Source organism: Podarcis cretensis, assembly GCF_951804945.1.
Source record: "Podarcis cretensis genome assembly, chromosome: 3".
NCBI lineage: Eukaryota > Metazoa > Chordata > Lepidosauria > Squamata > Lacertidae > Podarcis > Podarcis cretensis.
Window position 1 is genome coordinate 96603411 of NC_137172.1, and position 25547 is coordinate 96628957.

Below are 25547 nucleotides of genomic sequence, written 5' to 3' on the forward strand. Positions count from 1 at the left end.
CACTTTTATGAAATATGTTCACCGTGGGCTTACTAGTGCTACAGTAGAGTTGCTGCACCAAGGTGTGAGTATGAATGGAAAGTCTCTGGTTCACTGCATTTCTCTAAAATGTGTTCACTGAGTGCTTGGAGGCATGTCGGCTGTTCATATTTATTAAGTTGCATTATAGCAAACACCTATGGCCAACATAATTGCTGTGTAAAAGTGGATAGTGTTCAGTCTCAAAAATTCCCAGAAGCAGGGAAGACTGAGTTGGTAATTTGCGACACAGATACACCTCTATACAAAATGTGTGGTACATTTTAAAAACCTCCTATTTGATTATGCAGCATATTTTGTGGGTACAGTGTTCTGTACCCAAGGCAGTGGGCGTGCCACCTCTAAATTCTGAGATGAGTATTTGCAAGCCTATTACAACTTTTTAAAGGTTTAAATATTCTTTTGATAAATATGAAGAAGAACCCTGCTCAATCATTCAAAAAAGGTCAGACTAATCCAGTACAGTGGTACCTTGGTTTAAGAACAGCTTAGTTTATGAACAACTTGGATTAAGAAAGCTGCAAACCCAGAAGTAGGTGTTTTGGTTTGTGAGCTTTGCCTTGGAAGCAGAACATGTTCCGCTTCCTATTTATTCAGTGTGTTCCATTTGTAAATTGAGTCCCCCACTGCTATGAGGGAAAAACAACGCCTTGGTTTAAGAATGCTTTGGTTTAAGAATGGACTTCCGGAATGGATTAAGTTCGTAAACCAAGGTACCACTGTATCCTGTTCTCATAGTGGCCAACTTGCTAGCAGGACGTGAACACAACAGTACTGTTTTCACTTGGGATTCTGGTATTTAGAGACATACAGCCTCAGACAGTGGAGGCAGAACATAGTTATCATAGCTGGTTGCCATTGATCGCCTTATTCTCTATGAATTTATCTAATCCTCTTTTAATGCCACCCCATTGGTGGACATCGCTATACTTTGTAAAAGTGAGTTCCATAGTATATAGCAGGCTTCCTCAAACTTGGCCCTCCAGATGTTTTGAGACTGCATTTCCCATCATCCCTGACCACTGGTCCTGGTAGCTAGGGATCATGGGAGTTGTAGGCCAAAAACATCTGGAGGGCCGAGTTTGAGGAAACCTGGTATATTGTGTGAAGGATTTCCTTGTCTGTCATGAATCTTAGAGCATTCATCTTCATCTTATAACATTCAGCTTCATTGAATGGCCTTGGGTTGTAGTATTGGGTTTTTCTAATTGGCCTTAGGTTGTGGGGGGGGGGAACCCCTTTTCTTCACACTGTGCATAATTTTGTACATTTCTATCATATCCCCATACTCTCCTTTTTTCTATACTAAGAAGCTCCAGATGTTGTAACCTTTCCTCATAAAGGAGTTGTTCAAGCCCTTTCAGTTGACAAGTGGGTGCCTATAAGAAAAAAAAAGTCATTCCCCTACCGCCTGGTTGGTGAATCATAATTGTGCTCTTCTGATGATGATCAAAGTTTAGTGTGAAGCAGCCTTTGTCCTCAGGATGTTCGACTAGGGCTAAGGAAAACTGGGTTCAGCACTCAGCCACGAATCCTTCTGGGTGACTTTAGACCAGACACAGTCTCTCAGCCTAACCTACCTCACAGGGTTGTTGTTAGGGTAAGATGATGGGAGAGAAAAACGGCCATACGTACGACTTTGAATGCCTTGGCGGAAAGGTGGGATACAAATGCGATAAAAATTAATATGTGCAGCTTCCACCATCCCCAGTTAGCACAATCATGAAGGCCAGAACATGTCCAAAAACATCTGGAGACACCAGGGTGGGGAAGGCAGGTTTGGACTGAAGACTGTTCATAGGAAACAAGCTTACTTTTCATGGTACTATTATAAGAACATCTTCAGAAGAGAAAACCTAACAGATCTTGGGCTGAATACTGTGCACTGCAAATTTGTCAGTGCAAGAATAAAAGCAGACATGGGCTTAGGACAGTTTGGTGTTCCGTATGAAATAGTAAGATGTCATCATTTCATATTGTATCCTGAAGAAGAAGAGTTTGGATTTGATATCCCGCCTTTCACTCCCTTTAAGGAGTCTCAAAGCGGCTAACATTCTCCTTTCCCTTCCTCCCCCACAACAAACACTCTGTGAGGTGAGTGAGGCTGAGAGACTTCAAAGAAGTGTGACTGGCCCAAGGTCACCCAGCAGCTGCATGTGGAGGAGTGGAGACGCGAACCCGGTTCCCCAGATTACGAGCCTACCGCTCTTAACCACTACACCACACTGGCTTTGGGGACTAGTCAGTCTTCCCCTGTCCTTCATGCCTTCCAGTTTGCATGCTCCATCTGGGTCCATTTCTTTTCCCTTCATTGTTTCAGTTTGTTTAGGGCCCTTTACTAGTATCTCTTGCTCCCCTGTAGGACAAGCCTTGCCATAAAACCTTTCTGCCTTGTAGGTCGATGAGCAAGCATAACCCATATTTCACATTCCTGACACCAGGTTGTCATGATTTCAGTTTGTTCATCTCTTATGTACATTGCATGCCAGCCCTTGCTTCAGTTATAGGTTGGATTTTTCGTGTTTTCCTCCCTTCCTCCCTCTTGTTCCTTGGCTACAGCAGCACGTGCACCAGCATAGTAGGGACTGAAGGAGCACACTATTTTGTTGCAACAGAAGATAATGGCCTCTTCCCAAGTGTTACTGATTTTTTGGTATTCAAGCCAGTTGTGAGTTACAAAGTAAGACAGGTTTTTCTACAGGTTGATTTATGCGTAGGCACAATTGCAGTATTCAAAGAGGCAAGAAGGATGTGTTTTGCATTTTTTGTTTGTTATAGTTCTGCAATTGTATGGCAATCGAGTGTGTATTTGTATGTATACGTGGAACGAACCACACTAATGCACAGAGTGTAGTCAGGTAATCATGAACAAGGGTTGGGTGTGGCAAAGAGCAATGAGAAATTGGCTCCTTATGTTATGTGCTAATCAAAAAGATAAGCTTTGGCGTCTGTGATATAAAGTGAAGTAACTTTTCCTCTCCATGTGTTGAAAAAGAATACCTGGCTCAGTTCAGAGGAGAAACACTTTTTTCCTTCTCTCCTGCTTGCAGATTGTAGTTTGCAATTTAGGGCTAATTGTAGTTTGCTATGACATACAAATTGGCCAATCACGTTTAGAGCCTCAACTTCAAAATGGTTTCGAAAAACATGGTTTGAAGTGGATTTTTTTCTTCTGGTTTCTGAGATTGTGAGAAGGCACAAGGTTGTGACTCATTTCTTATTCAAACCATATTTTGGAGCTATGCATGTGTGTTGTATAGTATGACCAGGGATGTAGATGTGGGCAAGATTGTAGGGGCCTGTTCCCTTCCTTGAATTTTTAACTTTTCATTAAAAAGTAAATCATGAACTCTCTTGGTTGTGAAGCTATAAGGAAGAAAAAGTGCAGGTTCAATTTCTCAGGAAGAGGTAAACCTGCTTCTGCTTTTTAGCATTAAAATGCACTTATTTTTCAATATTATTATTTTTCCCAATATTATTACTTTTTCAATATTATTAATTAAATTTTAAAGTATTTATCTAGGCTCTTAGTGCAAAACATCCGCTGTTAATTCCCCAACAATGTTTTTTGCTACAGGCTTCAGTGTTTAGAATACTATGATGGGAAGGAATCAGGAAGAATATTGGGAGAAGGGGTCGGTTTGATGGTACACTTTTGGTGCTTTATAACAAGTTTGATATCATATTATGCACTGTGTTGGGCAGAGTCCCATGTTCACATTCCTATGGCATCATGGACTTGGGAAATATCTCTACCTCAGGACAGTGGGAAAGATAGTACTCTTCTGCATCTAGATAAGTGAGGATCAACAGAATAAATATGATAAATCACGTTGTAGACTTGGAATTATAAAAAAATTATATTATTTTTTAATTTCCAACACCTTTGCTGCTGGTTAGTTGTATTGTTGGGAAACTGGCATAAAGCTGCTTTATTTTAATTTATGTAGAGTTGGGTTTTCTGAATTCCTATCTCTTTATTTGTATAGCACATTGTGAAAAAAGGGATCATGTTCGAGAGCTGATGTTGCACATGAATTTGTTCCTTGCTCTTCAGGGGAAAAAAAGGGGGGGAAAAGAACTGTCAGCACGGCATAAGAATTGCAATAAGAACGTTTCAGATTTACAGCCTGAAATAACTGACACAAAAGGAAAAGAGATTGGGAACGGAGGAGGAAAAAAGTAAAGCTAGGCATTATTTCTTTGTTACCTTACTGTTGTTGAATGGCTTATCTTGTGAGTTGACAATTGAGATCCTTCCCATCTAGTCTTCAGAGTTATCTCTGCCAGAATTCATTATCTGCCACTATTCATTTTGACTTGTCATTAGATCTTTTCTGCTTGCACCGAGGGCCTTTGGGCCCCTTGTTTTGCCCTTGTTTAGTCTGACCCTGGTGACTGTGGAAGACAAGAATCTGTTTTAACACTGCTGCTTTTCTGTTGCCATAGAAATGGGCAGCTGTGATAGAAAAGAGGTGCTGTACAGCCTCTTGGCTATTGGAGAGGGAAAGCTGCCATGGTCGATTCAAGAGACCAGGGCAAAGTAGAGAATGATCTAAATCTTCTTCCCATCAGCAAATTGCTCTGAATTGTGGAGACAAGAGAGAGGTTCTAAGTCAGGAGTTTCAGCGGCTGGGAATGGGGGGAAATCAAGTGCAACATGATTACTGGTGGGATATTTTGTGTATGGAATGAATTTTCTGTATAGCCGAAGGCTTGAGCCTTTACTGTTATAATGAAATGGCTTGATGCAAAGCAGCAGCTAGTTTATAAATGTAGATGGCAAATTCTGGACTGCAAATTGGGTAATTTTACAGATTGCCTTGAAACAGATTTTGTCTACTGACCAAGTGCACATGAAAATTCCATGACTTTTTGTCTATGCCCAAACGGCAACTTGTCATACAGCGTCTAAACCAGAAGAAGAGTCAGAAAATTTAGTTCAAGAAAGTGGTTTCAGGTCTGGTGATTTCACTTGTATACATGTTATTTGCCCTGACAATGTCATGTCAAACCATGGTTTAGTGTAGCGTGCCCAAGGGGAAATGAGCCACAGAAAACTACAATCTTGCATGTTCCCCACCTCTCTTTTTCTCCTCTTTCACCTGTGTGTTTGATTACTCATGGCTTGTCATGTTGCCTGGCAGGACAAACTCTGGTTAGTGTTAACTATGGTTAGTTTAAAACAAGCTAGCTTCAAATCATGGTTTCTGAAGCTGGCTTGTTTAAGCTAACTATTGCTAACCCTGGTTCTGGGTGTGGCCAGCATGGCAAGCTGCACTTAACCAGGCACGTAAGAAGTGGAGGTGAGGAGTCTTCAAGCCCAAGGCTCGCTGTTGCTTGATCCTGCTAGTGCATGTCATATTAAAGCATGTGTAAACTACAGCCACTGTGTGTGTGTGTGTGTGTGTGTGTGTGTGCAGCAGCGCAATCACTGGTTAATCTTAGGGTCCCAGGCTCACTGAATCAACATATCTGATTCTCCAGAAATCCTTTTGGGATATATTCTAGTTTAACGTGATCCTAAGATTTATTTAAAGCGATTTCTTCAACTATACTCTTGTGAGAGAAAGTGTTAGGATACAAATTTGAGAAATTCCAGCCCTCTTACCCTTCTAAAATTGGCACTTTGTTGGAGTCTGTAGCAGCAGCGTAACTACTGATCCGTATGCCTTAACTATAGGACCAGACTTTGGTGCCTCTCACTACTTTGGAAGGCAGCAATTCAAATGCTACTAATGCTTTAATTTATATCGTGCCAAAGAAATGTAATTAGTAGTGGGGAAAGCAAGGAACGGGGTGGAAAATTTGCCTTGTGTGGGCTTTGGCTGGAGATCGACAATCAGAGTTTGAAAAAAGGCTTACCTGGGCCAGGTATGCACACATTTTTGTCGCTCACTTGACTTTCACCATACAGCTTTTTTGAACCAGACCAAACGCCAGGAAGTTTAGTGTTGGCTTCAGTTTAGGAGGGCTCTTGGGCAAGAGTTTGGATTTTGGATTTGATATCCCGCTTTATCACTACCCTAAGGAGTCTCAAAGCGGCTCATAATCTCCTTTCCCTTCCGCCCCCACAACAAACTCTCTGTGAGGTGAGTGAGGCTAAGAGACTTCACAGAAGTGTGACAAGCCCAAGGTCACCCAGCAGCTGCATGTGGAGGAGCAGGGAAGCGAACCCGGTTCACCAGATTATGAGTCCATTGCTCTTAAGCACTACACCACACTGGCTCTTCCCAATAGCCTCCCGTACCTCAATGAGACTGTACCCTCACTGCCTTTGCTGGAGTGGCGGCTCCTCTTCTGCCACCTCATTACTATCACGAGTCTTCAAAATTAGCCAGGCACATTTTGCATTGGGCTATCAACCAGCCAAGTGAAGATGCCTGGGTACCAGGATGGTGCCTGACATCTCTACCATCTGGAGGTGCATGATTGAAGATCATTGAATCTTGACAGTTTTCACACAGTAATACAACATCCCTGTAGAATTCTATCAGATATATTTTTATCTGCACAATCAGAATGAATTTCAGGAACCCAAATGCTTTTTCTGTGCAGCCTGAGCCAGGAGCAGTGATCAACGTTATAGTTACTTGTTGTAGCTTGTCTTCACTTACCCCACCCCACTCCCTGCTCACAGTTGTGAAGAATATCATTAACATTGTGTGAATGGTTCGTGTCACCTTTAAGAAAAAGAGGTCGGAACAGGCCCGTATATATGCGAACTGTCCCTGGATCAAGTGACTTTTCTTCTTTAAGTTCTCAGAGTCCGTAACCCAACTCAAGGTAGTCATCTGAACTAGCCAGATGTCTTTGAATCACTCACAGTCAGTCTATCATTTGAAAAAAATAAGACTCTTTAGAGCTGCCTTACCCCAAAATGTCAAGTAGACGTTCAGTTTTGGTGACTGTCACCTTGGTTTAAGGAGGTATTTGGCACCTAGTTTATATATCTGGGTTTCTAACACTGGCTATTATTACCTGCTTGCTTGTCAAGCAGAGCCAGTGAGCAAGTAGGTAGTGAGTGACAGCTCCTCCTCCTGTTTGTTTGTTCATGGCCTCTGAGCCAGAGCAAGAGACAAGCAGATTGCAAGGGGGAAGAGAAGGGAGCTCTTGTCAGTGGGACACCTTCCTGGGGCATGGGACCTTGGCAAGTGCCTGGCCATGCAGACCCATCAAATCCTAGCAAGGTCTGTTTGACAAGAGACAAAAGTGGAATGAACTTCCATAGCCTAAGTAGTGTGATCACTGGTTTTTCCCCAGACTGACACCTCTTTATTTGTCACATCGGGACATTTCAAGATAACAGCCAACCTAGGCTTGGGGAGGAAGTCAGTTGCCACATCCAGACATTCATATATCAGTTTAAGAAGCCAAAATGTTCACGAGCCTTTTGCTTATATGTGCAGCTCCTCTCTTGGCTGTGCACTGCGATAAGCCAGGATATGTCTATCTATAGTTTCCTGCCTCACTGGGCCATTACACAAAAGATTGTGTAAAGGTCAAGAGCTGTAAATGTCTTCTTCAGCAGGGATATAGCGCCAGAAATATTTGTAAGGAGGTCTGCGTGTCTTTGGGATTGTGTCTCCTAATAACAGCACGTTGAGAAACTTAACAGAGCGTTTGGTCTATCATGTCGAACTTATACTCTGCTTTTGGCAGAGTAGGCATTCGAAATGTTAGAGATGTGTACTCTGTTTCCCTTTTTTAAAAACCTCATTCATGTATTACTTGTGTGTAGAACATAATCATTAAGACCAGGAATTGAGTATCTGTAATGCTTCAGATGTTGTTGGATTCCCAACTTCCATCAGCATGACAAGTAGTCATGGATGATGGGAGTTGTAGTGTGGTGAAGAAGGCATAGACTTGCTAAATAAAGAAGACATGGTAGACCAGGACTTCTGAAAATGAGAAATTTCAAAAAACTGTAAATGCCAGTGGCAGGTAAAGTGCAATAAAGCATTCCAAAGTAAATAGCCCCATAAAAAGGTGTTTGCTTTTATCTGCCATCAGGCTACTTTAATGTACCAGTATAAGGTGCAGGATGCGCACATATGGCTATGGCTTTAAATTGATATTCAGCACGGCTCTTAGCCAGGATAGGCAATTCTTGGCACAGTTAGGGTAATTTGATGAAAATGTCAACCTACAGACTCATTTTTCACTTTCATATATGGTTAACATGTTCTGTATAATTTTTTGGCTGCAGTGGGAGAGGAGGAAATTGGCAAACGTGAACTCCCTTTTTCCTTTCCATTAGCAGACATTTCTGCGGGATTAAAAGCACTCCCACAAAGACACAAGTTTGATGCACTCTCTTCTTTGTGGGCAAACTAGTCTTGGGGCAGTTTGGGCAAAATGGCTAATTTTGGATTGCCGAGAACCGGGAAATAAGTGGAGAAATGGCATCTCAGAAAGGGGAACAGGGAGCACAGGAAATCGAAACTCCAGTATTTTCTTGCTTGTAACACCACACCTTGGTTTACTGTTAATTCTGAGCTGTCACTAGGGTTTTAGATATAAAAATGGAGTGCTTCTTGAGATTACTCATGTTCTGATGCTTGAGGTCAAATTGTTAATTTATTTCAGTGTGATATGTGTGAAGAATCAGTGTGTGTATAATTCACATATTTTTCCTTCAAAATATGAAGTAGCGGGAACCTTATCCTTAACTAGTTTCCTCTTGTAATTCTTCAGAAGAAAAATAATCTACAAACATGCACCTATTCAAAATTGACATATGCGCTCTGTACTCTGATTTGACAACAGAAAAAGCATTGTGTTTTTGAGTAAGAAATATGTATTATGAGAAGAAATTCTGTAAAGGTTGAAGAATAGATCAAACCAAGGGATGCAGAGACAGATAACCACACTGTTATGCTTGTGAAAAGCAGAAAATGTGGTTTAATGTACTGGTTGTATACAAGCAGTTCCAGCAACTGGTTTCTAAATGCAGTGCCTGAGCCAAATGATACAAATGCTGTCTATTAACAAATATGAGAAATAATGATCAATTTAAAGGGCCATATATTTGTTGCCTGATGTTCTACATTACTTTTTAACAAATGCGGGTGGCGCTGTGGTCTAAACCACTGAGCCTGTGGCGCTGTGGTCTAAACCACTGGCGCTGTGGTCTAAACCACTGAGCCTCTTGGGCTTGCCGATCAGAAGGTCGGCGGTTCGAATCCCCGCGACGGGGTGAGCTCCCGTTTCTCGTTACCAGCTCGTGCCAACCTAGCAGTTCGAAAACATGCCAAAAAAAGTGCAAGTAGCTAAATAGGTTCCGCTCCTGCGGGAAGGTAAACGGCATTTCCGTGCGCTGCTCTGGTTTCGGTGTTCCGTTGCACCAGAAGTGGCTTAGTCATGCTGGCCACATGAACCAGAAAAACTGTGAACAAACGCCGGCTCCCTCGGCCTGTTAAGTGCGATGAGCGCCGCAACCCCAGAGTCGTCTGCAACTGGACTTAACTGTCAGGGGTCCTTTACCTTTACCTTTTTAAACGTGTGGATAGCCCCACTGAAGTAATTATCATTTATTTCATAGAATTGTAGAGTTAGACGGAACCCTGAGGATCATCAAACTTGCAACCTTGGCGTTATCACCACTATGGTATAACCAACTGAGCTATCCAGGCTACTTAAAGTGGGCACATTTTACTAGGTTGCTGAAATGAGATGTTCTCCCACGCACCAGCTTCTTGCTCATGTTTCTGGTTTTGGGAGGAAAATATCTATGAACCTAGTTATTGGGGTGATTTTTAAAACAACTTTCCTTTAGAAATTAGGATTCCCCCCTTACTTCTGCAGGTGTATTCCTATTTAAGATGTATTAGTGCATAGTATGTGACAAAGGAAATAATGAATTTTGAACTTACAGCAGATTTTGAAATATAGGGAGAAACATGGGTGTTATTTTTTTAAATGTTGGAGAATTGAATATCAGAACAGCTTCCTTTGTTGATGAATATGTTGGTTTTCAGTCCGGCATTGATTAAGCATTCAGGAAATGAACATTTAGCCTAGAAAGGGGCATAAAGCACGTTCACTCTCTAGGACTGTGTGAAGCTCTGCTGGCTTGTAACAAATATAGCCAGAGCAATTTTACACGTCCCATAAACTGGGGCAATTTCAATAGACATGGCTGTCGCACTCCATCTCACTTGCTTGTTGACTTTGCAAGAAGAGAGTTATGCTTGGACATGTAGTAAAAGCTCCAGAGTTGCGTTACGCAAGAATTGCATTTCAATTTGAGGATCTTAGTGTTTTGCAGGGTGGTGGTCGAAACCCACATAGTCCAAAGATTGGGCCTGTCTCCACCACAGCCCTGTTTTCTTCCACCATTTTAATGTTTTGCAAGGATGGTTGTGGAGGAAGTGAAATGGGGGGCAGTGGGTTGATGGGGTGGAACAGCGTAATCTAGAGAGAGGGGGTCTCTGGAAAGTGTTGGGGCCAAGACTGAGAGACCTGGTGGACTGTATTTGGCCTGTGGACTGGGAAGTTCCCAATCCCTGGTAAATGCACCCCATTGCTGCACAAACAGTTAAACTGGACAGAGATACAACATCAAAATCTGGAGGCTCAGTAATGGAACCTGGTATTACCAGTGGTCCATTCATGCACTAGATATACTAGGAAATAAATCCTCTCTCACTAAGTGTTGGCTCAATTTGTGCTCTTTGTACAGCACAAAGCATTCATCCACCTAGGTAGGGCAGTAACAGAATTGGGTCAAGTTCTGAATTAATATGTCCTCCTTTGCTGCAGTTTGGCATATGGTAGGGAAAGCACTTGGTGTGTGCATTGGACGAGATCTGAAGTTTGCTTTTGCTTTTCTTCTAAGGAAGTCCTAGAAGCAAGCCAAAATAGTATCCCTACTATGTATAGATGAAACCCTTAAAAATAACAGTTTTGGAATCTTTTTATACAAGTGTATTAACATTCTCCATTGAAACAGCTTTTCCCACCTTTATTTGGTCAGGATTTCTTTTGTATGTAATGTGCAAAACTCTGTAGAGCTACATCTTTACTTGTGAAGTGTCTGAAGTCAAATTCACTGTTTGCTGCACCAGTATTCTTGCTGTTACACACATGATGGAAATAATTTGATTATACCTGCATTTTGTTTGGTAGTTCTTGCATAATATCAAATTGATAGTGTAGGCATGCTCTAGGGCAGGGGTGGCTAATCTGTGGCTTGCTAGATGTTGTTGGACTCCAACTCCCATCAGCTCCAGACAACATGGCCAGTGGTCTGGGATGAAGAGAGTTGTAGTTCAACAACATCTGAAGGTTCCACAGGTTAACCACCAGTGCCCTATGGGAGTTTTTTAAAATAATGCTTTCTCTATACAGTATATAATTTTAAATTAAATTTTCTGTTTTACAATTTAGAATACTTATTTAAACAGCCTTAAAATATCAATGACTTCCCTTCTTCTCTTTCCATGGTTCATTTTGCATAACATAAATCCCTGCATATTTTATATAAACTAAACCATTCAGTATTCCATGATTACTTCCATCCAAACTTATTTACCCTGTTGAATTTATCTTAATGCTGCCAATGTTTTCAAGTGTACACAATTTCCCCCCATATTTTCAATAAACATTTTCCAATCTTCTTTAAAGGTATGTTCTTCTTGTTCTCTTATTCTATAAGTTAGATCTGCAAGCTGCACATATTCCATCAGTTTAAGTTGCCATCCTTCTTTAGTTGGGACCTCACTCGTTTTTCCATTTTGGGGCTATCGAAACACGGGCTGCAGTAGTGGCATACATAAATAAGGTTACATTTTATAATCTTTATTGAAAAATAAAAAAGATACAAGTGCACAGAGTAAGACCAGACACAAAAAAGTAGAAGGAAAGAATAGTACCCATGTGCAAAACAAAACAGAACAGCAAGAGAAAGTATACATTACCAAAAATAAATATAAAAATGTCATTTTAAAAGGTTACAAATGTTAACCAGATCTTAACCTAATACGGTATTTATAAAAATGAATTCCAAATATTGTTGAATTGGTCCATGGCATGTCTACATTTGTATGCAACTTGTACATGTGTAGCAAGTTTCTACACATTGAAGTTGAAGGGGTAGTTCCTTGCCTTCTTTTCCAGTCTGCTCTTTTGTGCTGATAGGTCTAGGAAGCGGAGATTTCCTACGCGACTGTGTAATAGTAGTTGATGGTATTGAGGCCAATATGACCCTCCCCATCTTCTTTCACTGGCATTTTGTCAGTGGGAGCCAGCGTCGTCGCATAGTGTTTATCTGAGTGTCTCAACAGGATCAAGTAGTCCCAAGTTCAAATCTCCACTCAGCCATGAAGCTCTACTGGGTTACTGTGTCAGCTGCTGTCTCTCGATCTAACCTGCTTCACAATGTCCTTGTGAAAATAAAATAAAGGAAGGTATAATGAAATCAAGCAAAATGTTAGTAAAACCTTAAAGCATCAGTTAGCGGCTAGGTGGGCTTGTGGCCCTGGGCAAAGATATGGTGCAGGGAACCAAGTTGTTTACCATTTTCATACTTGGCCACAACTGTGTACAGTGGTGCCTCGCAAGACGAAAAGAATCCGTTCCGCGAGTCTCTTCGTCTAGTGGTTTTTTCGTCTTGCGAAGCAATCCCATTGTCGGCTTAGCGGATTAGCGGCTTTTAGCGGCTTATCGGATAAGCAGATAAGCGGCTTAGCGGCTTAGAAAAAGGGGGGGAAAGGGGGGAAAAAACCCGCAGGAACTCACAAGACATTTTCGTCTTGCGAAGCAAGCCCATAGGAAATTCGTTTTGCGAAGCACCTCCAAAACGGAAAACTCTTTCGTCTAGCGAGTTTTCCGTCTTGCGAGGCATTCGTCTTGCGGGGCACCAATGTAGTCTTTCCTGGGTGGGCAGCAAAAATTGCAGGAAGCACGAGGGGCAGCCTAGCCTGTGTGTCCCTGGCAGTTTCTCTGCTGAAACCTTAAACTGAGCCTTCATGGACATATTGGTGAGCAGTGAGTCAAGAGGCAGAAGAAGTTTTGCCCACATAGCAGAAGTTAATGCCTGTGCTTTAAAACAGAGTTGGAAAACCTTTCATCAGTCCATGTGTAGATGGACAAGTCTCTGCTTTTTCTTTAAACTCCCTCCACCTTAACTCGATGAGAGTTTTGTTAGGACAAGGTTGTGAAATTATGGTCTGACTAACCCTCCTTCTTGTCAAACCAGTTACTGTCCTATCTTGTTACCCATACATTTTAAAGGGAAGCGAAACTCCACAGAAACTGAAAGTCTCTAGTAATAAATCCAACTACAAATGGTTACCTCTGTCCAAATATCTTTATGTCCTGTTGATTTCAACGAGGGAATGCAGTTAACTTTGCTCTGCTGAAACCAGTACTTACCTTTTGCCTGGATTGCATCTGTTGGGTGTGTAGTGTAAACAGTTTTGAGACTTGGGTACCTGAATGGTTGTCTCATCTCGTGATGAACCTGTTCCCTGTGACATCCTTTTTCAGGCCTCTCTGCTGTAAAAGGTGAGGCATCTGATGGCTGGGATTAGGGTATTTTCTCTCACATATACCGTATACACACACACACACACACACACACACACTCTCTCTCTCAAATTTTTCACATTATATTCCCCTCTCTCGAGCACTCGATTACGGTATTTTCCATGTCTGGTGCCCCAGTTATTGAATGCTCTTCCCAGGGAAGCCTTCTTCGTGCCCAGACCTAGTTCTTACTGTGATATTATTTTGATGCATGCAGCCTTTAATATTTTTGTTAGACTTTAGTATTAACTCTGGTTTCACATTGTTTAAAGGTACTCTGAGTCTTGGCTGAATAATGTGGCAAGAAGAAACAGAGATACTGGATTTGTGATAACCAGTATTTCTTTTTGAGGTTGTTTTTTTTAAGGTGGTGTAGTTGTTGAGAATATGGCATCCTCTAAAAGCGTCTTTCACCCAGACCATATCATTAATAGCTCACTAGCAACATTCACACACGGTTACTGGCTTACCTTGGATGATAAGATTGTTCCTGCTTTGCTCCTCCCTACTAGTGAGTCAAAGCAACAAACCATGATCCTTGGCTTAGCATCACATCCAAACTGGGAATAGTTTTACTCAATTAAATGATAATTGATAAACCAAGAATGAATCATGGCTTCAGATCATAGTCTGGAGCAGTACTCCCCCCCCCCCCGAGAAAAATAGGTGCTGATACTCATAATGAACGCGGGTGGCACTGTGGTTTAAACCACAGTGCCGCTTCGGCTTGCTGATCGAAAGGTCGGCAGTTCGAATCCTGGGTGAGCTCCCATTGTTCGTTCCCAGTTCCTGCCAACCTAGCAGTTCGAAAGCACACAGTGCAAGCAGATAAATAGGTACCGCTCCAGCGGGAAGGTAAACGGCGTTTCCGTGCGCTGCTCTGGCTTTGCCATGCTTAGTCATGCTGGCCACATGACCTGGAAAAAGTGTCTGCAGAAGCGGACAAACGCCGGCTCCCTCAGCCTGTGAAGCAAGATGAGTGCCGCAACCCCGGAGTCGTTTGCGACTGGACTTAACTGTCAGGGGTCCCTTTATCTTTACCTTTTACTCATAATGAAGTTGTTGCAGTAAGTGCCAGACTTTTTAACAACAAAAGAGAGGTGTCAGTACTGTGTAACCTTGAGTACCCCCTGGGAAAAAAGCACTGGTCTGGACTGAAATGAACCACAGTCTCTAGGGAGGATGTAATGCTAAGCTACAGATCATGGTTTGCTGTCCTGTTTGCTAGCAGGAGGGAACGCGGGTGGCGCTGTGGGTAAAAGCCTCAGCGCCTAGGACTTGTCGATCGAAAGGTCGGCGGTTCGAATCCCCGCGGCGGGGTGCGCTCCCGTCGCTCGGTCCCAGCACCTGCCAACCTAGCAGTTCGAAAGCACCCCCGGGTGCAAGTAGATAAATAGGGACCGCTTACCAGCGGGAAGGTAAACGGCATTCCGTGTGCTGCGCTGGCTCTCCAGATGCAGCTTCTCACGCTGGCCACGTGACCTGGAAGTGTCTGCGGACAGCGCTGGCTCCTGGCCTCTAGAGTGAGATGAGCGCACAACCCTAGAGTCTGGCAAGACTGGCCTGTACGGGCAGGGGTACCTTTACCTTTTACCTTGCTAGCAGGAAGGAGTAAAGCGATACCTTTGCGTATACAGTGAGTCATTATCCATGGTTTACTGTGATGTGTGAATGCACCCACTGTGTAGGTGGGACCATCATGTTATGACTAACCCATCCATGATTCAAATATTCTTTGATAGGGAAATGTATGCCACAGTGGGCCTGAGGGGGGACGGGTATTGCTGACACTTGTGGCATATGTAACTTACAGAGCTGGTGAGAGAGAGGCATTGAGAGTTCAGTAAGAGAAATGGGGAAAATATAAACCATGTTGCTTCCAGCTGCAATATATCGCATTTTTAATGCAGTTGTGCGTTTTTGCAGCTCCCCCAATTTCTTTTTTTCCTTCTTCCTCTGTTTGTTTAATATTAATTCTTCATTGGTGATATGAATTAAGAAAATCTTTTCCCGCCCCACTGTTTTCTGGAAATGTCTAGGCTCTATAGAATCTCAGGGGTGGGAGGAGGAGACCCATAGTTGTAAAAGAGATTCATAGTTATAGGGCACTTTCAGATGAACTTCAGAGCCTGAGGACAATTGGTCCCTTTCTTTATAGTAATGTGTTGAGAACGAATAATTCCTTTTGTCTGGCACTGCAATAATACTTAAAAGCAGCCATTGTTTAAATTTTAAACTGTGAATGCAAGTTTAATACAGTTTTTTTATGAATAGTAGTTCTTCACATTCCTTTAGAAATTTTCTCAGTGAAATGATAGGTGGGGTTGTATTGCTAATTGCAGTGTAGTCCAGTACACCACCCAAAGATTAATGAATTTCGCAACATAGGATTTTGGATTGTTAATTTTAATAATGGTGTTTACTTTAAGGATTTCCTAGGCTTGTTGAATAGGAGGTTACTTGGGCTGAAACAGTGCCAGCATCAAACAGCTTTTTAGGCTTTGCTGGTAAGGTTTTAATATGGCTTCCCGGGCTTGAAAAATCAGGAATTTGACTCTCTGTCTCTGATAACTCTGAAGAATAGGCACAATTGTTCCTGCTTTTAAGCAGTTTGGAGTAGCAGAATCCAGAAATATTGTTTGATTGGTAAGCTATTGCACCTGGAGAGGGCTTAGCAAATCCAGCTACCATATCATTATGCCAAAGTAGAACCTTGCAGTCAACCTTGACTCTCCTGAGAATTCCAGCCTGGATTGGTCCACTTACACTTTAACCAAGTAGCTGGAAGGAGGAGGAAACTCCAGCTAACTTTGTATACTCTTAAGGGATGGGCTTTTGACTGGCCCGTCCATCAAAGCATGGCATTAATGCCACCCTGTGTAGGTTTGAATGGTACCAGTCTTGGCCTGTTCATACTAGGGGGTTCTTCTTTTCTCTCCCTCTCCCTTTGACCATTATATGTGTTAATGGCAATTGTTGAAATGCTTTGACATCCACGGTGGAATGCTTTCACTTCAGCATGTATTAGCTCCTTCCTTGCTTCCCTCTTTCTGTACTCCTAGGTATTGGTTTTTCCTCTTCCTTTCCTCTAGTATTTGGAACTGAAGTTGGATGCATACAAATTTGCACAGTGTATAACTTCTCTGTTAATTCATGTGTGCGGTTGTTGGTAGCAGAGAAGTTAGTCCTCCCACTTGCATGCCAATTTCTTCTTGGGTTGTCTTTTCCCTCAGGCTGCTTTTATTCTTGGCCAGAGTTCTAGTTTTTGAGCCTGCCAGAGAGAAACTTTGTGGGAGAAATCGTTGAACAAGCAGCTGATTAAGTACTCCCTTCGTGGCCAGTGAATACCCTTTCCCTATGCCCGCCCTAGCAGTCTGAGGTGAAGATAAATTTGGGAACTTATAGTTTCTGCCCTGAAACATAACTTAATGCACCGGTTTGCCGGCTTCTGAATATGGAGTTCTTCAGTCTCATACATGTGGTGGCCTGTCTCAGCACATCCTTGCTGCATCTCTATGCTGTTAAACACAATTTGTATGTTTGATAACATTTAAACTTCAGTTCTTCTGTGAAACATTGGGACTCATGAAAGCTGTAGGTCAAACTTGTCTTTGCGGTTTGCTTAAAAAGCCTTCCTTGAATAAAAAATAAGTCTCAAAGAGGTTTGACAAATCGCTATGCGGACACAAAATCAATTTTTTAAAAAACCACAATATTAAATGGTGTTAAATTAATTTTGTGGCATATGGCTGCCTCCTCTGAATTCCAAAATAACATTCTACAGAATGGTGAGGTATCTCAAATCTGCAAAAGGACATTTCCAGAGCTCTAAATTATTTGTTTTAGAGTTTGCAGTGGACAGTACTTATATCTTACTCAGGATAATGAAGGTCATTGTTAGAAACTATCTGCCCCTCTGGTTTTTAAAGTTCTATGTATGCAGGGGTTGACTTGATGCATTTTAAATTGGGCATGAAATACAAGCCCTGCAGGGACCACTAGAAGCTGATCCTTGCCAAAAGCAGGGCTTGCCTTTGGTGCTGAACGCAAGCCCTGCATTTAGCAGGAATCTTTGCAGCTGTGGCTTAACTTCAAGCCAGGGCTGTAAAAGAATAAACTGGAGCGCATTTAGAGTACACTTGTCAGTTGAATCACCTGATGGCATGTGATAACAGGTGGGTGGCCCTGTTCACCTGTCAGAAGTGGCCTGCAGAGAGTCTTTGTTCAGTTTTCTCATGAAGTCTAATAACAGGGAGTACGTTTGTCTGATTTGTATATGCTTTACATTTGGTAAAACAGCTGCAGTATTTTTGTATGTATATAGATGCATGTTTTTGCGGCAGAAATAGCTTGAAGAAACTGGCATTGCATATTCAATGGCACTTAAAAGGTCTGACTGGAGCAGACCTGTGGTTCTGTATACCTGTGACCTAGACAGTGCATCTTACACATTATCTGGTTTTGAAAATAATACATGTTGTCAGGGACTCAGCGGGAGCGCAGGGAGGAGAAGAGATGGAGAGCGAGGGGGAGCAATCCGAGGGCAGCGTAGGAGAATATGACAGCAGTTCGAGAGATTCCATGAGCCTCTCCAGCGAATCGGAAGATTCACAGAAGGGGGCGCCGATGGGCAGGGCAAGGGGCGAGCCAAGGGGGACACCCCAGAAGCAAGGGGCCAGCGGGGACTCCCAGAGCAGCAGTTGGAAATCAGGAACAGCTTCCCCACCAGAGCGCAGTGGGGGGGAGGAGTTCCAGGTGTCAGAGCCCACATATGCACCACCAGCGAGAGAAGATGAGTCAGGGTTGGCCACGCCTCCATCGGAGAGCGAGTTAACGGTCAAGAGGAAAGTTGCAGGCTGGGCGCGCGCGCCAAGTTCAAAGGTACAGGCGAGCGGCACAGAAGGTAGCCCGGATAGGGAACCAGGTCCTAAAGCCCGCCGGAAGGAGGGGCAAGAATCGTCAGGGTCAGCGTCAGAGGAGTCCAGGAAAGATGAGACCCTAGCGGGCAGGAGGGCCCAGAGGAGAAAGGAACTTAGGAAGAGGTGGAGCAAGGCGAGGGTCTTAAACTGGTGTGGAAGGGGAGGAGACTCAGACGGGACTTCGCCGATCTAAGGTCGAGACGTAGAGCTGCACGCTGCGGCTTTAAAATGGAAACTGAATCTCAATAAAGACTTTTGTACATAACTACAGCCTAGCGTTGGTCCTCTGTGAGCTGGGACCTGGAGGCAGCTCTGACACATGTACTTTGAGTTTTAAGGGTATCTAATGTCTTAAAGTCATCAATTTTTATCTCAGTTTATAAATAGCTTTCATTTTTTCTTTTTTTTCTTTTTTTTTTCTTAAAATTTTTTTCCATGAAAAACTCCAGTCATATCAATTTACACATCACATATTTTAGCTTATTGGACCTCCCTCAACTTCTCTGACAATCATTCGTAGTTCGAATCCTATCTTCACATTCCTTAATTTTAATATTGCCATTAAACACTATATTTCTGACCTTATTTGCTTTCTAACAATATTCCTTGTATTTTCACAAAGCTTCTTTAAAGCACACTAGCGTTGTACAGTCCTCACATACAGTTTTCAAATACTCCGTAAATTTTCCCCAGTCCTCAAAAAACCTGTGATCCTTTTGGAATCTGATTTTCCCAGTTAATTTATCCAGTTCTGCATAGTCTGTTAATTTTGTCCTCCATTCTTCCAAAGTCGGTACTTCTTCTTGTTTCCATTTTTGGGCCAACAGTATTCTTGCTGCAGTGATTGCATACTGAAAAAGTTTACAGTCTCTCCTATTTATGTCCATTCTTGTTATTCCCAGCAGAAAGGTTTCTGGTTTCTTAACAAAGCTATATTTTAGCATTTTCTTTAGTTCATTATATATCATCTCCCAGAACCCCCTTACTTTCTTACAATCCCACCACATATGCATGAATGTACCTTCTTTCTCCTTACATCTCCAACATTTGTTACAAGTTTTGTACATTTTTGCTAATTTTACTGGTGTCATATACCACCTATATACCATCTTCATAACATTTTCTTTCAATGTGACACATGCTGTAAACTTCAGGTTTTCATTCCATATTCTTTGCCAATCATCCATTTCTATGTTATATCCTAAATCTTTGGCCCATTGAATCATGACCACTTTTACTTCCTCATCCATTGTATGCCATTCCAACAGAATTTTATACATTTTGGAAATTATCTTACAATCATTATTGACAATTTCTGTTTGAAATTTTGAATCTTTTTCTTTGTACCCTTTTTCTTTCACATCCTTTTTAAACATTTCACTTATTTGATAGTAGTGCAACCAATCATAAACATGTTCTCTTACTTGTTCGTATGGTTTTAATCTCCACTTCCCCCCTTCCTTCACCACCAAATCTCCATAGGTAATCCAGTCACTTCTCATATTAATTTTTTTTGACACCTATAACCTCTAATGGGGATAACCAATGTGGGACCCCCATTTCTAATATATTTTTGTATCTGTCCCAAACTTCCAATAACGATCTCCGGAAGATATGATTTTCAAATGATTTATAACCCTTTTTCTTTTCTTTCCAAAGGTGCGCGTGCCATCCAAATCTGTTATCAAATCCTTCCAAATCCAGGAGCTTCGTATTTTTAAGTTTAATCCATTCTTTTAACCAGCAAAGACATGATGCTTCATAATATAACTTCAAATCTGGCAGGGCAAAACCTCCTCTTTCTTTTGCATCTGTTAATAATTTATATTTGATTCTCGGCTTTTTGCCCTGCCAGACATATCTTGAGATCATCCTTTGCCAATCTTTAAAGATCGCTGCTCCTTTTAATATTGGTATCATCAGAAATAGGAATAACATCTTTGGTAGCACTGACATCTTAATCATTGAGATTCTACCCCAGAGGGATAGTTTTAGTCTTCTCCATACTTCCAGGTCCTTCTTAATTCCATTCCACACCGGGACGTAGTTGTTTTGGAACAGATCGATATTTTTTGGAGTTAACCATATTCCCAAATATTTCACCTTTTTAGCAATTTCAATACCCGTTTGTTGTTGCAATACTTCCATCATTGTTTTTTCCATATTTTTGGCTATAATTTTGGTTTTCTTCCTGTTTATTATAAAACCTGCCACCTCTCCAAATTTTTCAATTTCCTCCAGTATCTCAGCTGCAGTCCCCATCGGTTCTTCCACCATCAAAACTAAGTCGTCGGCAAAGGCTTTAACTTTATATTGGTTTTGGCCTACTGTCACCCCCTTTATGCTTTCATTTTTCCTTATTGAATCTAAAAAAAGCTCAAGGACCATTATGAATAATAGTGGTGATAGTGGGCAACCCTGTCTGGTACCTTTAGAAATTTTAATTTCTTCTGTTATCATATTGTTCACTATCAACTTCGCTTTTTGCTCCGTATATATTGCCTTTATTCCATTAAAGAAATCATTCCCCATTTCCCTCTGTTCAATATTTTTCAACATAAAGTCCCATGATACGTTATCAAATGCCTTTTCGGCATCCACAAACATCAACATTGCTTGTTTCTCATTCCTGGCTGTCAGATACTCTAAAATATTTATGACATTCCTCACATTATCTCTCATCTGTCTGCCAGGAAGGAAACCCGCTTGATCTTCATGAATGATTTCTTGTAAACCCTTTTTTAATCTCTCTGCAATTATTCCTGCAAAAATTTTGTAATCCGTGTTTAATAGAGAGATTGGTCTGTAGTTCTTTACTTGAGTTAAGTCCGCATCTTCTTTTGGAATAAAGGTTATAAATGCTTCTTTCCACGTCTCTGGAATTTCTCTCTCCTTTAATATGTTGTTCATTACTTCTCTCAGTGGTAACATTAGGGTTGTTCCCAATTCTTTATAATACCTTGCTGTAAAACCATCTGGTCCTGGGGCTTTCCCATTCTTCAATTTTTTTATCGCCTCCTTCATCTCCTCTATATCAATTGGGGTGTTCAGCCTTTCTTGTGCTTCTGTCGGGATCTTTTGCACCTCTTTCTCTTTTAAATATCTTTCTATTTTTCTCGTGTTGTTCTTTTCTTTTCGTTTATACAATTGTCTATAAAAGTCCAGGAATCCTTTTCTGATATCTTTAGGATTAGTTATCTCTTCTCCTCCCATTTCAATTTTATTTATTATGTTTTGCTCCTTTCTTTTCTTGATCTGCCAAGCAAGCCACTTTCCTGATTTATTTGCGAATTCAAAGTTCTTTTGTATCAATTTTTTGATGTTCCATTCCACTTCCTTGTTTATTATCATTGCAAATTGAGTTTGAAGAACCTTAATACTTTGTTTAATTCTTACGTTATTTGGTTTCTTGATTAATTTTTGTTCATTTTCCATAATTTGTTTTAAAATTTCTTTCTTTTCTTTCTCTCTATTTTTCTTTTTGATCGAATTCTGTTGTATTTCATTTTTTCTAATGGTAAGAACTTTGGTTAATATTCTGTCATGTGTTGCCTTTATAACATTTTTTTTGAGGGAAGTAACTGTTTCTGTTCCTACATATATGTGGTTTTTCCTTACTAATCCTGCATATGGAGAAGGCAACTTTCTTATTGGAATGAATTACATTAAAACAATCTTCCTGTGTTTCCGGCATATGATTTGGACCAATTGTTAGTGTCTTTGAAACTGATTTATTTTGACATGTTGGATCCACATCTGGTAACAGCTGTGGGAAATGTTTCTGGAGCATCAAAGGGTTTATGATAGACGTGATGTTTAGAGATTTGTACCAGCTTCACAAACGATTCATATGATTCTCAAGAAGATTGGCTTTTAAAATGCAAAAGACTTGGTTGCCTTATTTCTTTGCAACAGTGAGTATAAGCACTTAACCGCAAAAAAATGATGAGAGTTTTCTTTTCTCCGCAGGTCAACTTTGTAGTGTGCCAGCTCTTTGCTTTGCTTGCTGCTATCTGGTTTCGAACTTACCTTCATTCAAGCAAAACTAGTCCATTTATAAGGCATGTTGTTGCCACCCTTTTGGGCCTTTATCTTGCACTTTTTTGTTTTGGATGGTAAGTAACTTGATTTTTCTTTTTTGCTGTATCCAGGCTCTGGTTTCTGTAGTCCAAGGTTTCCCAAATTTGGCTCTCCAGCTGTTTTTGGACTACAGTTCCTATCATCCCTGACCACTGGTCCTGCCAGCTGTTGTATCAGTGCTGCTTGATTTCAAGGCTTGTCTGCTTTTCTGTTTGAAGTACTGCAAGCCTTACAAAACAAATATGACCATGGACCGCGTTGGGACATGCACAGTGAACATAGTTACTATGGGCAGTGATAGTTTCACAGCAATAATAATTTTATTATTTGTACCCTGCCCATCTGGCGGGGTTGCCCCAGCCATCCTGGGCAGCTTCCAACAAATATAAATAATCAAACATTAATATACAGAGCTGCCTTCAGATGTCTTCTTAAAAGTTGTATATTTATCTCCTTGACATCTGATGGGAGGGTGTTCTCATCTTTTAAAAGTTATTGCCTGTACACAACCTTTGTCAAAATTAACGGGTAAATATAAACATTTTGGATGAGTTAATCTGGGCAAAACGTATTTTCTCTTCTGCTGCTGCTTAGAATTGAAATTAACATTGACAAAATATGCAAACTACTTCGGCTAACCATACTTTGTAACCGTTTCCCCATTCTTAGGTATGCCTTACATTTTGTTATACAAAGTGGAATTTCCTACTATATCATGATCATTATAGGAGTGGAAAATATGCACAAGTGAGTATTGACACACTTTTATGTTTTCAAAGTGAAAGAACATAATTTGCAGGTGGGTGGAGCTTTAAAGCAGGGGTGGCTACCCCACCCTCCCTGAGCTCTGACATAGCCCTCCAAGCTGATTTTCCTGGGGCTTCATTCAGTACTACACTGAATTTTGCTGTCAAAGTGTAAGCTTTCTTTTTTTTAAAAAAAAGAAGAAGAAGAAGACACAGACCTGGGGGACCTGGCCCAACATGTTGATGGAAAATGCTGATTACTCCCTCTCCACTAATCAGATTGATGATTCATTGAGCAGAGAGGATGTCTGCGATAGCTCAGTTAGTAGAGCTTGAGACTGTTAATCAATGGGTTGGGGGTTTGAGGCCCACCTTTCGTAGCATGGTTTGCAAGCGCCCAGGGCTATGCAGAGTGGGTGGGTGAGTGTGCATTCAACTGCCTAAGGCAGTGGTGGCCAAACTTGGCCCTCCAGCTGTTTTGGGACTACGACTCCCATCATCCCTAGCTAACAGGACCAGTGGTCAGGGATGATGGGAACTGTAGTCCCAAAACAGCTGGAGGGCCAAGTTTGGCCACCACTGGCCTAAGGCATGCAAGTCACCCAGGAGATCACAGCCGCAGAGATCAGAAAAGAAGAGTCATTCAGTTGTCTGGAGAGGCCACTTCCTGGTTCACCTGGAGAAGCCTTTTTCAATGGAGCCTGGTGGTGGGAGCATGCAGCCATATTGAGGCAGCAATGGGTGTTGAAATTTTGCGCTCCTAACTATCTTGCGCATGAGGCAACTGTCGCTGTGCTGCTATACCCCTGCTACTGCCACATTGGGCAAAAAGATGACCCTTGTGGTCCTTTCCAATTCTTTGATTCTGTGATAACCTCTCAGCTGGAGTTTTGTTTTGTTTTTGTGTGTACATACATGCCAAGAGTGTGGGGTGGCCACAAGCACTGCTGGCACGAGGCCTTTGGAGGGGTTAGTGAACATTAGAGTGGCCCTTCAGCCGACAAAGGTTAGCCGCTCCTGCTTTAAAGGAACAAATTGTCCGTGATATCAGTGCAAGCACTCCTACCCTGAAACACTACCGTTTCCAATGTATATTTCCCTGAAGAGACCTTGTGTAGCAATGTGTTGCTCTTCTTGTTTGCTATTCAAAGTGCCAAAAGCTTTGTCATACCTACTGTTTATGGAATCAAGCCCGGTGGGGTGGGGTTGCTGTAATTTTAAGTACATAGCAGTTAACATGTTTCCATTGCTGCTTCATAAATTATCTGACGTGCAGACTTGTAATACATCTGAGTGCTAACTCCCCTGCCAGGTGAACATGTAAAAAAACCCCCACTCAGTAGCATTCAATTTTCCCGTTTCGTTTCTGAGAAATAAAAAATACATGGCACAATTTTATCCTTGGGTAAGCATAGCTTGGTATTTTTCTATATATTTTTTTTATTGAGCTGGGTTCATTTTATTCAGTATCTTTGCTGTCCTCTAGGAAATGTATGCTGTGTGCTGGTTTCTCTCTTATTCTGTCATACTGTAATACGAATTGCCATAGGCAGCAAATGCTTACGGGCCTGATGTGATAGAACTGTTTCATATGGAGGGTTGTGTTTACTCAGTGCAAGAGGATGCTCTTACTTATCTGTAGCAGTGTGGGTCCAAAGGCTCACTCCTGCTATGGCAAGGAATTTGGTACGGTTGCTTCATACTTTACATTTTTTAGGTATATACGATTTAACTGTGGCTGTGGAATTGTGGGCACAGATTGGCTTCTACCTGGTTTGGCATTAATGTGAATCTTGACAGCTTGTGTTAAAATGAGCTGAAGAATACTTTGCAAGCTCCCAAAGTGAGTTATATACTGAAATGTATAGCCTATACTGAAATGTCCTTGTTGTATATTATCATGCCCAAGAATCCACATTCGGAACAAATAAATGCCTTATTCATCCATTTCAGGAAGCAGAGTTACAACAGATAGATAAGATAGGTAGGTAGGTAGGTAGGTAGGTAGGTAGGTAGATACATGGAAAGCTATGGTATAGATAATACAATTTAAGTGCTTTGAACATTTAACTGGCTAATTACACTATGAGTTCAATAGTTCAAGTCATCAGTATGGCAAAGTGTAATTTGGATGGCTATGAAAGTCTACTTAAAAGTGTTAGTCTTTGAAATGATAGTATAGAACAGGGGATGCAAGCTGGTGTACGTAGTAGCCTCCCAACATACTTAT

At 41.5% G+C, this 25547-nt stretch overlaps 1 protein-coding gene across 2 annotated transcripts in view; it reads left to right on the forward strand.

Annotated features, from left to right (window-relative positions):
* MBOAT2 (membrane bound glycerophospholipid O-acyltransferase 2) overlaps positions 1–25547 on the forward strand; it is a 74885-nt gene that overhangs the window by 2396 nt on the left and 46942 nt on the right. The window contains exons 1-3 of one of the 2 annotated variants that reach the window (XM_079969907.1): positions 7091–7229; positions 22461–22606; positions 23241–23318. In XM_079969907.1, coding sequence (XP_079826033.1) covers positions 7179–7229; positions 22461–22606; positions 23241–23318 — 275 coding nt within the window. In that variant the 5' untranslated portion in view covers positions 7091–7178. Of the gene's footprint in view, positions 1–7090; positions 7230–22460; positions 22607–23240; positions 23319–25547 lie in introns of those variants that run through there. The other variant, XM_079969906.1, reaches the window with a different exon arrangement.